Raw genomic sequence first — 12,500 nt, forward strand, 5'->3', positions numbered from 1 at the left:
TTATAAAAATGTATGATGATCTTCCAGTCAGGACACCTCACAGTAACAACTCACTGGCCAGTAAGAAGGATGCGCTTTAGATAATCTGAATTCCAGATCTGTAATGGAGAATATTGATTAAATCCAATCGAGGGCGCTTCAGTTTAGAAATTACCTCAGATTTTGATGCAGTATCAACGGTGCAAATTCTAGCTTATAAATAATTTAAGTCCAGATAGATAGATTTTCTATTTCTCATTTTCATTCCTGGTTTTTAAGAAAGAGGTAATAGAAAATAAGATGATTAATTGTTACACAAACCTGTACTGAGCTCAGAAAAGTGAGCCCCACGTCTTTAGAGACTGTCATTAGCAAGAGTCTCTGTAGAGAGCCAGATCCTCGCCCCATTCAGAAATTTGCTAATGGGGGTCCCATGGACACTGCGGCGACACAGGTTTCCCATTGGGGTGAAAGGAAAGGAGGAGGTGAGGAAGTCTGGAGGTGTAGGGGGGTCATGTGGGGAACAGGCCTTAAAATACATCCTCCTCTGGTCTGAGAGGGGCCCACTTGGGCTGGGGAGTGGTGTGTTGCCTGGACTGCGTCCCTTATATTGCCTTAGCTGGTTCTGTAGTATCTCAATTTCATCGACCAGTTGGGAGAGCTTGTGGTAGGCGGTGCTGGAACCTCCTTTGGGAATGCAGGCTTCAGGAACCCAGCGTAGAAAGTAGAGCTTCCAGAGAGTGACGTGTGAGGGCGCGAGCAGGGGAATCAGGAGGCCCTGCTGGTCTGCAGGTCGAGAGAAGCAGTCTCTGAAGAAGCGCTCGGCCGGGCTTTCGTCTTTCACTGGTGAGTAATCAGACCTCAACTCCGACATCAGAGAGCCCCGTCGGGTCAACGTTTCCTCTCCAACCTTCAGTCCATTGCGCAGAGATGCAGGCGTTCCTCGCAATGTGGAACTGTAGGTTTTCTGCTGGAGGAAGGACAGTTTATCATGTTTAGTGATAATCTAACGCTATTTAACCAAAGCTCAGCTCGTTCCAGGTTCTCAATTAGTGCATCTCCTCCTGGATTATCAAATCCTCATGATCCTGAAACCTACCACTTAAGACTTTTCTTCTTCTGTGTAATAATTCACCCTCTGTGCGTTTTCTGAACTTGCTGATGACACGAAAAACCAAACACTACCCATAAAATCTCCGCAGCAATAAATAAACTGCTGACAGGATGGATTGTTCATGTTAAACATTTACTCCATCAGGAATTGTGTTTATTTCAGCTAAATGCATGTCAATAGTAATATCTACAAGCCTGAGGTAATTGTAAGAGGGCAGAGGTAATCTATTTTGAAAATGCCTACACATCATTATTGATGCTAGTCTGACCTGAAGGCTATGGTGTGGAGGGCAATTTAAATTATTAGAAATCAGTCACAGAGGCAGCTACACTGTATTTTCTCTCTTTGATACCCATCTTCCAAAAGAAAAAGGAAAGCACAAACTCGGAAAATAACTAAATATTCTTTTTAATTCTTGAGAAAAAAGGAAATAAAATTGTGATATAGTATTAATGCGTACCAAAAGTCTGATACTTGGTCTACTGATTTTGGTTTTGGGTGTAGACGTAAAAGACGTCCCTGCACACAAGCTACATGACCATAAAACAGGAAGGAACTTACAACTTACATTCAACATGGCTGAAAACAAGGTTGAAAGTCGACATTGAAATTCAAGCGTTCCGTAACCAAGGTAGTAAAAGAAGAGATAAACATCAAACTATGTGCTGCTACTACTGCTATAAACTTGTAAAGCTCAGTGTGTTATGTACCTTTGTGCGTCTGAAGGTTTTCACTTCTCCATTCTGAACACAGGCCACTCCTTTGCCTACATACATCGGGTTGTTAAAGAGGGTTTGGTCTTTGGTGGAGAACTGCTGTGACCAGTCCCAGACAGGAGGGAAATACACAACCTGGTCTTCTCCTTGAGGGATGGCTTTATTCTTGGCAAAGTCCTGTAGAGTAAACACAAAGTTATTTAAACTCTGGAAGTTTTGCAAAGTGTACAATAATGTTTTCTGTGTCAAATGCATTAGTTTCTTTCCTGACCACAAACTAAATGTGTTCTTATCTTTGTGTATTACGTTGCACTATTTCCTGTCACTTATCTGACACGCACGTACACGCACACACACACACGTAAATTACAGTCTTTGACATGAGATGATACACAAAAACATGTTGCTTTGTTACACACTATCGCCTGGAATTTTAACATGATTTTTATTCTTCTTGGACCACTGATGGATTTATAAACACATTCCGACATCTGATAATTCACTTTTAAGCAAGCACTAATCAGATGTTTATATATTTGATGTGAACAGATTTGCATTTGTTTTCCTTTAAATTACTTCCATATTTGCCAAACTGTGTTCTCATTTAATTGATTTCAACACATATTCGGGATTATGGTGGAATCTGTTGCATTTGGTGCACAGCATTGTTCACTGTTGCATTTCAATGTATAAATATATCTATACTTAATAAATGAATATACAATCATATGTGTGTATCTCTCACCATCATGTGCTGAGCTCGCTGTTTCGGAGAATTGAAGAGGAAAGTACTGAAGAGTGGGATCCACATGCTATCACTCAGGACTGTCAGATAGGTCTCTGTGAACTCGAATGCTGCTGGGTACTGGTTCATCATCTGCCACACGCAGTCCAGGAACAGCATGAACAGTGCGGACTGGACCGAGAGAACAGGGAAAAACAAAACAACAACAAGCATAAATGCTTTGGCATTTCTATTAGATCTGGGTAGGCAGATTTACTGTCAGACAAATACCTCCTCTTTGTCATTCTTCTTTAAGTGGTTGCATCTGTCCAAGAAGCGATGGCCAGCCATCACCCACTCCTTCTGCACCAAACACTGAAAGCCAATGAGGCTGCGATAATGAGGATCCAACATGAGCTGCACCAACGAGGACACGACACAGTTCAGGTCTCTGTCTTCCTCCTCTGCACAGGTAGAAGAAAGAAAAAAAAGTGGTTTGCAAGAAAAGCGCTTTCAAGGACACGCTGATGGCTATAATATATATGGTAATGATTTAAATGACCAAAATATTTTAAATGTACTTTGGCTGGTGTGCAACAAAAGTTAAGTTCACCATCATGCGACATGCAGTGAAGTAAAGAATAAAATATGCCGTTGCTCTGAGACTCCTTCGCTTGAAATTGTGAAGTTTGACCTCAAAATAATATGGGCACTAATGACAAATAAAGACAGCGCACAAAGAGAGAAATTTAATTGAAGACAGTGTTACCTTGAAGAATGACTGAAACATTCTTTCCATCCAGCTGGAACACCATCTCAGCTGAGAGTTTCAGGAAAGCCCTTGAGTCACAAACAGAACATGAATGTTAATTGATTTTGAAAGCATACATGCCGTATTATGTTCCAAGTAACCAGCTTAGCACTCACAAAATAAAAAAACGTCAATTTCTTGCAAGATATTAACTTAATAATTTTCAAGTCATTGTTGTGGACTAATAGTCCCGTCAAACAGATGCCCATCACCAGACCATTGATTTCATGGCTGAATAATCATGCAGTAACTTGTCTCATAAGTGTACATATAAAAACAATATAGAAATATTTAGGACATACAATAATACTTCCACAGACACAACATTAATAAATAAATAGAACTTCGGATGTGTAAATGCATCTTTGAATAAGAGGTACATACACTTGCAAAACAATACACAATGTTTGTCTTTTATGGTCTGTTATGTTCCACATGAAAATATCATGAAGGTCAGCAGGACATTCTATTTGTTTTTAATGACATTTCTAAAGAGCCACCATGCATTGTTAGGTTGTTTACATACCTGACGTACTCCAGCCATCGTGAGTTTTCAATAGATGTGAGCCACCTCTCCTCTGACTCCTCAAAAGGATCTGCACACAATCAAAACAGTTAAACACTTGTACACCTATAAAACTACACAGAAGCATGTCAAGAAATCCTTTCCATTTGGAAGAAATGTGCATTGAGGTACATTTCACACAGAGGTACATGGATACTTGCAGTGGTCATCTACTGTTACGGTCATGAGTCTCACCAATGACGCAGATCTGCCTGACTTTAACAAAGGAGCTCTGGATGTCCAGGATGTTGGGCAGAATCTTGTCGAGATCTGACTTGACGACTTCACTGCGCTGTGGGTGGCTTTTTGTGATGGCAGTGAAGATCCTACCACAACACACGACAGACATCGCAGGTTAGAGAGATCTTTAAAACAGCAGTAGCAACATCTCAGTAACGCATCATTTGTATATTCAGAACATTAGCATGATTAGCTTTATTACCAGAGACCTGTACTAAGATATACATTTTCAGAATTATGTCAAATTAAGATGAATCTCAATCATTTTTTATTCCAACGCTGCAGTTGAACATATGCTGGCCGCCAGTGTGAATTCCATTGTGAAAGAGGAATAAGAAACAACACATTTAATACACGTTTTGAATCTGAATGAAGTAGAGGAGTTTGGTGTACTTCTGTTCAATCTTCCTCTGGTGCAATGGATCACTTATGCTGGCCATGCGGACAAGAGCACTTCCATTTGGGTGGTTCCAGCACCAGGACTACAAGGAAGAATGGACATAAATCAAGGGACAAATACAAGGGATGCTCTGATCAATCAAACTGGACGGTACTTGGAATCGACAGATCATGATTACAAATTACACCATTGGTGGTCCTTGAATGTGCTTATAAAGTTACATTAAAGGCCTAAAAATAAAGAACTGAAAGGGATAAATGAAGTACTCCTAAGCAAAGCTCGACAACCAGCACACTGTGAATGGAGATATCAGCAAACTCACCGGGATGCGCTGATTAGTGAAGAATACGGACAACTGCTTTAGATCCTGATCTGCCAGAGAAACTGGGACCACAATGAACTCTGGCAGGCTAAAAAGAGTTAGAGACTAGTGTTACACAGGAATCAAAAACAAGACACCATTAAAAAAAATAAGGAGAAAACAGGAAACATTTAGGCTATAAAGATTGCGTCACTAACCCATGGCCATCTTTTTCATATGAATAAGCTGTGTGTTGCTAACACTGGATTTGTTTTGCTGTGCCCGTCCCAAATATCTAAGCTGGTGAGTAACTTCAGCAGTGAGTTTGTTTTGTAATTAAGGGAAAACTGAATCAGAGTGTACTACAAGTACTGTTTGAGCGACCTGATATGTGTAGTTTGATACAATTTAGAGTCTTTTCTCAAATTCCACATAACAATCCTTACTTTGAAACCCACCATGACGTCACCACTGAACTCAGATGAATAGCACGTATTGTCCAAAATAGACTTGCATGTTTTTTCTTAAGTCTCTTATTAAGCAAGGAGAAAAAAAAGCTTACAGTGTAAATATACTGTCTTGCCAAAACATACCACGTACGAGTAAAGGGTGAAATTTAGAGGGTCTGTAACAACTAAGGCCAAGTGAAGGAGCTACAGACTTACTCAGCCCATAACGCCCGTTATAAATTACCAACAACAAACAACATGAGCTGAAAACCTTGGTGAGACGGCATAACTCTCGTTGATGGAGCACACCCTCCACTCTGATGCCCCTGTTCTCTTGATCTCCCGATCCCAGTCTGATGGACGGTCAAAAATGGGGGTCCGTAATCCTCCTTGAGGGGTGGAACCATTGACTCGCTTCCCTGGAAATGCACATAAACTGTCTCATCATTTCTGGTGCATAATGGTAAACGTGGATAGGTCAAAAATGGAATTCAAAATTCTTTAATTAAATGTGAAAAAGATAAAAATAACAGTTTCAAAAAACATAAAATAAATATGGCATGCTATATGCATACCTTTAGATTCATGGTATCGCCGCCCTTGATACTCAAAGCCAAACAGCAGTTGAAGATCAGCAGGGTGGGAATAGTGGGCAATAGCAAGGCAAACCTAAACAATTAAAATAAATGACTTTATGGGAAACACACTGTGCAATACAATATAATTACAGCTGAATGGCGGAATGAATTAAACTTGATCAAAGCAGATTAGGTTTCACGACAACCATTCAGCTTCTAAACTCAGATACACTCAGTGTTAAAATGAGGCATATTCTTGCCATACAAACACAAGAACCTGGGAAAGCAAATGTTTAAGGGACAGCCTACTGAGTCACACAAAGCAGTTCATTCAGTAGTAAAGCTGTGAATAACATCAGGAGACACAGGAAAAGAGTGTGTGTGTGTGCGTGCGTGTGGACAAGGCTGCTCTCAACTCTGTAATTTCCTATGGTAAAATAAGCTATTATAGGTTGGGTTGATTCCATATGTCACAAAGAAAAAGAAAAAGGAACTGAGCCTCATTTTAGGTCCACACTGTAATTACATACATGGAGCCCATAAATAAACTCACAAGGAGTGAGTGAGGGAGGGAGGGCAGACTCATTTTCTATTTTGAGTGCTCTATTCATAATCGTCCTGTAAGCAGCAGAGTCAATAAAATCATGTGGATACTGTATTTTTTTTTTAATGAATTAAATAGAGACTTATGACACTGTTCAATGCAGTGCCATACTGTAAAACTGGTGTTAGCTAAATGTGCTGCAGGTATGTGCTATGGAGCTCCAAGTCCTCTAAAACGTACTAAAAAATCATTAACAGATGACATGGACGGAGATCAGATATGTAACTATGCATATTCACATTCATGTCCATTTCATTGGCAAACTGTAAAGAGACACAGCTGCCTCTCAGGGTCGTACAGTGAGGCTGCAGGGAGCCAAGAGCTCCTGGAGACCTTAGTGCAGATAATTCACAAATACACATTTATTTCCAGAATTTCTACAACTCCAGATTTACCACAACAACATCTGTGCTTACATAGTGTGAGAATATTAAATGTTTGTTTTGTACTGTCTGCTGTGTTTTGAGTCGATTAAGAATACCCATCAAGAGATCACATGGGTCTGGCAGGTGTTTTCCAAGTTGACAACTTCCTGGTTTGATGTTTTGCATAAATTGCAATTTTATTGGCCGATTCCAATATCCATTTTCTTAAAAGTCTGACCTGCCGATTGCATATCTATCTATCTATAGAGAGAGAGCGAGAGAGAGAGAGAGAGAGAGAGAGAGAGAGAGAGATAGAGATAGAGAGAGAGAGAGAGATAGAGATAGAGATAGAGATAGAGATAGAGATATATATATATATATATATAGAGAGAGATAGAGATAGAGATAGAGATAGAGATAGAGATAGAGATAGAGATAGAGATATATCTATCTATCTATCTATCTATCTATATATATATATATATATATATATATATATATATATATATATATATATATATATATATATATATATATATATATATATATATATATATATATATATATATATATATATATATATATATATATATATATATATATATATATATATATATCTATATCTATATATATAAAATATATACAAATTGCAGGTCTCTTAACTGAGCTTTAGTTTGAAGAATGAAACATCTGTCCATCTAATCTCTGTGTAGGAGATGAGTCAGAGTCAGGCTGCCAGTTGTTAGTACAATCAGGATTTTGTTACAAACAGTTTCTTTGTCTTGAATAAGCATTGTTCTTAATGTCTGTGATTCATCCTTTGGCTAATGGACACACTGAAAATGCCTTTTAAAAAGTTAGTTGTTGCTATCCAGATGGAGGAGGAGAGAGTGGCACATCAGAGTTTGTATGATATAAATATCCTTGTCGCTGAGGAAGTGGACTTAGCGCTGAAACTGAGTGTGTGTATGTAGTGAGCTCACACAGTCAGGAAAGGAAAGGTTTGGTCAGCAACAAGTAACAGTGAATGGGCAAGAGGAACTGAGAAAAAGGGGAATGAATGGTTAATACTGAGCAATTAGACATTTGGAGGTATGACATTAAGAGTTAAAGACACTATGTGCAGAATCTTTATGCGATTCTTTCAAATTGTTGTGACGGCAAGTTTTTCTTTGCACAACAATGAACAAAATGTGGTGAAAACTGGTGCTATTTGTGTTGAGGTCAGTCTATTCATCTCAGTGTCCCTGGTTCGGATACATGGGAGAAGTGGATGGCAGAATGCCTTTATGGATGCCAACACTGAGGGCGCCAAAATATTTTTACACAGTGGCTTTAAATTGCGGTCAGGCTATTTTTTGTAATTTTATATATTTATTTGATTATTTCCATTTAGTCAGCTCCATGACCCACCTGGACCTAAAAATGATGAGTCTGACAAGCATTAATCTGACATTTTTAAAAGCCTCTCTAGAAAGACCATCATCAAATTACTGGATTTGCTATAAAACTAAATTCAGTATCACTCACCTTTTTGGCACTCTCAGGCCCAGCCTCATCAAAGCAGAACCTTATGATGCGCAAGTCTTTGCAATAGAGGATGAGCTCTGTCGGGTTGAATTTCAGCTTCTGGTTTGACCCCAATACTTTCTTCTTCCCCTTTGTATCATTTACTGAGAGGAACAAACACAAAATGTCACTCGTACTTCCTCTAATACGGATGCTCATGCTTAGTGAAACAAGATAATATCTTAGCAACCAATAATAGAAAAACGTTATGGCACATCAACAAACATGAACAGCTTGGAGGGGCTCAACCAAATATTCAATATTCTGTCTTTATCAATACATCAAGGTAAAGCACTTATGCACTAAACGTATGCCATTAAGGATCACGTTTCACATTCTTTATTATGTATTACTAGGATTTATTAGCATCAATACAAAGCTAAATAACATTTGGGCGATTGATACCATACGACCCCGGTGTAGATTACATATTGAGTGAAAGCACAATATTACTTATCAGTAAAATAAAAACGTACTGATATTTGCTTTTATTGATATTACCCAGCCTTAAGGCTTTATCTCATTCTTTATGCTCCTATACTTGTGCAAATCCCATAATGATAATGTTGTCTTCAGTAGCCGAGTTCAGGTCAAAAACAAGCTGGGTGAAACAAAGCCTCATGCTTCATCACTGTAACACAACAAACCTTGCTCTGGACAGTTGCCCTTGCAGTGTCAGCAGACGACAGCAATGAGATATACACACAAGGCTAATCCCAGCCAGGCTGCCCTACCACTAAACACTGCCTTAGCTGTGACATCACTTGTTATCAGATTGCTGACCGGGAAATACCAACAAACAAGATCAGTCAACCAAACTGTCAAAGATTAATGAGGGGCCCATCTAACTTTAACTCTGATAGTAGATCACTGTTGTAAAATGACTGGGTTTGGATGCTAGGTGTTTCTTCTGAAACAGTCGATCGAGTAAAAGTTTAAACATCTGCTAAATAAAGTTCAAAATGCTAACATTAGCTTGCTTTTATTTCTTTAATACCTTTCAGAAATCAATAGTTGTGTTGTATTCTGGCTGATGATGAGAAAATTATACAATTTGAGAAACACATTTGGGATCTAGTTACAAGAATGAGGAAGTCAGTAGATGGGTTAGGGTTAGGGTTAGGTAAATGTCTGACATGACAATAGCAAACCTGTAGAAAAACCTGTAGAAAAAAAAAAAGTCATGGTTTGCCACAAATGTTATGTTACACCAGATGTACCTGTCACTACTTGCTCCAGACAGGTGAGGGGGATGTCATGTTCTCCAAGCAGGAGGTGGGACAACTGGGACTTCTGTGGCACAACAAAACAAACAACACAAAATGATGTGCGACATGTAGACATTATATTAATTACACCCATAACTCACTGAAATGTTATCTGAAATACTGGAGGGTAGATCGAGTTGCTTCCCTCAGATTGAGACTTGTTATTTATGGCAACAATCTGCCGCATAGCTGGAAATGACGTCTCACTTCTTGTGCGATATCACTGACAATGTAACACAGGAAAGTACACAAGTGTTCCTTCCTCCTTGCCAGCTGCACTGCACATACATGGCTGTAGAAATACAAGTATGTAAGCTATTCAGCAGTGACTTCACAAATATAAAGCCAACTGTAGCCATGGGAGGGAGGCCATTCTTTGTTTTAAGCTTGAAAGAACTTCAACACTTATAAGAAATGCATGAGGAGGAGGTTATACAAAGTGGTTTTAACACCTATGGCCTCATAATGAAAGAACATCAAACTATATATATATATATATATATATATATATATATATATAGTGTACTTCTAAGAATGCCTAAATATTCAAACCAGCACAGTTTGACTGCTTTAAAGTCAAACTAAACAAATACCTGTTTAGAAGAGGCATCTTGAGGGATGAAGGAGACCTTAAAGTTGGTGCATATCAACTTCCCCCAAAGGTCATCCTGGCTGCTTTCAGCACTGATGCATTTCCTCACAAAGTTCACCTCATTAACTACGATCTCCCCTGGTGACAGACAAAAAGAAACACAAAAAACAGTGAGTGTACTTCTACACAGTTCAAGAAGGAATACAAAAAGTGAAGATTACAAAGTCAATCAATAGATAGCACTTTTACTACTATTTAAGCTATTTATTATTAAGATTTATATTCAAATAATATAATGAAATCCCACTGGTAAAATAAATATGTAAAAAAACGTTTACCTTTAATTAAGAACATATTGCTTTGCAATCAAACAAACTGAACATCTAGGTTTTGTATCATGAATAGATCCTTTGCTGTTGTAACAGTGAACACAAAGTGAGCTAAAGTTTCAAACATAGATTTAATGCCTTCTTATATTAATCGTCTTTCTTCATTTTCCTCTTTCTACCCTCATTTTTCTGTTGTGTCTTTGTATATTTAACCAAGTACAGTAGGCACATCAGTAGAGAAAAGTCAACAACCAAAATCCTACAGTCACAATCACACATCAAAGGACATCCTCAAAGAGCAATGTAGCAAACCGTAGACTTGTTCGTATGTCCGGCTCCAAAATCAATATGTGAAATGAGGGACAACCCCTAATTGGTAAATGCTGCCTGGGAATGGATGGAAAGTTCGTTTTCATGAACATTAGCAGGTACTCAATTAAAATTCTCATCTCGACCTAGACCTATACAAAATACACTTAACTAGTATAGCAGGTTTGCAAATGAGGATTTTGTCTAAAGGAGTGGCTTTATTGAAACCATAGAGTGTATTATATGTAAAATTGACAAACAACTAAAGTAAGAGTTCTCTTAATTTTATAGAGGACATCACTGTATATTTACTCCAAATAACAAACAATGTAATACTAAGCAAAGGGTGTGTCGAGCCACTCCCAAATGAACAGCTCAGACCTAAGCAGAATAAAAAACACTAAAAAGAAGGCTTTCCTGCTGCTCCAGTTACAGTAATTCACCAGCTACACTTAAGACTTTGGTGCCATTATGGGAAAATGCACATTCATTGGCACAGCTTGAGATAATTAAGAACTCCATATTTAAAATCCACTTTTATGGTAAGAGTTTCAAAGCAGTTGTTTGCTGTAAAACTTTCCACAACACCACACAGAGAAACTGTGCTGCAAAGGGCACTAAACTGCTGCTTGTGCAAATATCACTGACAGGGTGATGTTTTTAAATCCTCATGAGGATGTATCGTGAGAAAATTACAAAGACAGCAACTGAACAAAAGCTTGTTACTGCGCCTGCACGTTTAATTCAAGTGAGGGTGGTGCTGATTGAAGCATTGATGTTTGAGAAACAATTAGACATTTCACTCTATATCTTTGCTACTTTGTAACTACAACTGCTGCACAACAATTTGGTTGAGAATAAAGTTCTATCTTATCTCAATGCTCCTGATACTTTTGTATGCCCTAAAAGTGATGCTCTCAAAAGACTGACAAGCAATAAGTAAACCTTTTTTTCTGATGCCAACTTCTCTTAAGATAATGCAGAAAATAAACTTACCTTGAAGTAACTTGGGCTCCAACTTTTTAATAGGGGGTTCAATAGCTTTCTTCACATCAGTCTAGAGAAAAGTCACATCAGTTATTTAAACATTATTAGATGGTTAAAGAATAATTGCATTAATGTATCATTACGGGGGGATAGAAAATGACCACTTGTATGTACCATGCGTTGCAAACAAAGCATTACATATAAACTGATTAAAGAAAAGACTTGTAATAGGGCTTGCAGTTTCCCAACACCCCTAAGATTTGTAGTCGCTATACAATCACATTGAACTTCCTGATATCTGTTATGATTTGTTTGTTGAATTAAAGTTTGCATTAACAGCTACAACATGCGGTAAGCAATGAAAAGCTTGCTACAAGCTGTTTACAGAACTAGAAGGAACCAAAGATACACTGCAGTGAACTAATGCTATAAATAATGTATCCCCAAATACTGCTTACACTTGCAGATACAGTGACAGTCCAAGTGTAAGTAATTAGACAGTCATGTGCTTTTCAATGTTGGCTATACTCAAACACACCGATTTCCAGTGAATGAATGACTTTGAAGTTAAAGTGCTGACTTTCAGCTTTAAGAGTGTTT

At 38.2% G+C, this 12,500-nt stretch overlaps 1 protein-coding gene across 3 annotated transcripts in view; it reads right to left on the reverse strand.

The window, feature by feature from the left end:
• The window catches only part of mtmr10 (myotubularin related protein 10), a 17,979-nt gene that overhangs the window by 2,341 nt on the left and 3,138 nt on the right, over window positions 1-12,500 (reverse strand). Inside the window, exons 2-17 of one of the 3 annotated variants that reach the window (XM_029460382.1) lie at window positions 11,910-11,970; window positions 10,277-10,413; window positions 9,636-9,708; window positions 8,377-8,519; window positions 5,875-5,968; window positions 5,571-5,718; window positions 4,872-4,959; window positions 4,543-4,631; window positions 4,105-4,235; window positions 3,871-3,940; window positions 3,303-3,373; window positions 2,825-2,997; window positions 2,555-2,725; window positions 1,804-1,986; window positions 301-949; window positions 1-98 (exon numbers count right to left, since the gene is read on the reverse strand). The exon at window positions 1-98 is cut by the window's left edge and continues 2,341 nt beyond it. In XM_029460382.1, coding sequence (XP_029316242.1) covers window positions 335-949; window positions 1,804-1,986; window positions 2,555-2,725; window positions 2,825-2,997; window positions 3,303-3,373; window positions 3,871-3,940; window positions 4,105-4,235; window positions 4,543-4,631; window positions 4,872-4,959; window positions 5,571-5,718; window positions 5,875-5,968; window positions 8,377-8,519; window positions 9,636-9,708; window positions 10,277-10,413; window positions 11,910-11,970 — 2,247 coding nt within the window. In that variant the 3' untranslated portion in view covers window positions 1-98; window positions 301-334. Of the gene's footprint in view, window positions 950-1,803; window positions 1,987-2,554; window positions 2,726-2,824; window positions 2,998-3,302; window positions 3,374-3,870; window positions 3,941-4,104; window positions 4,236-4,542; window positions 4,632-4,871; window positions 4,960-5,570; window positions 5,719-5,874; window positions 5,969-8,376; window positions 8,520-9,635; window positions 9,709-10,276; window positions 10,414-11,909; window positions 11,971-12,500 lie in introns of all 3 variants that reach the window. The other 2 variants (XM_029460373.1, XM_029460391.1) reach the window with 2 other exon arrangements.

Source organism: Cottoperca gobio, chromosome 3 (genome assembly GCF_900634415.1).
Source record: "Cottoperca gobio chromosome 3, fCotGob3.1, whole genome shotgun sequence".
NCBI classification, from domain to species: Eukaryota; Metazoa; Chordata; class Actinopteri; order Perciformes; family Bovichtidae; genus Cottoperca; species Cottoperca gobio.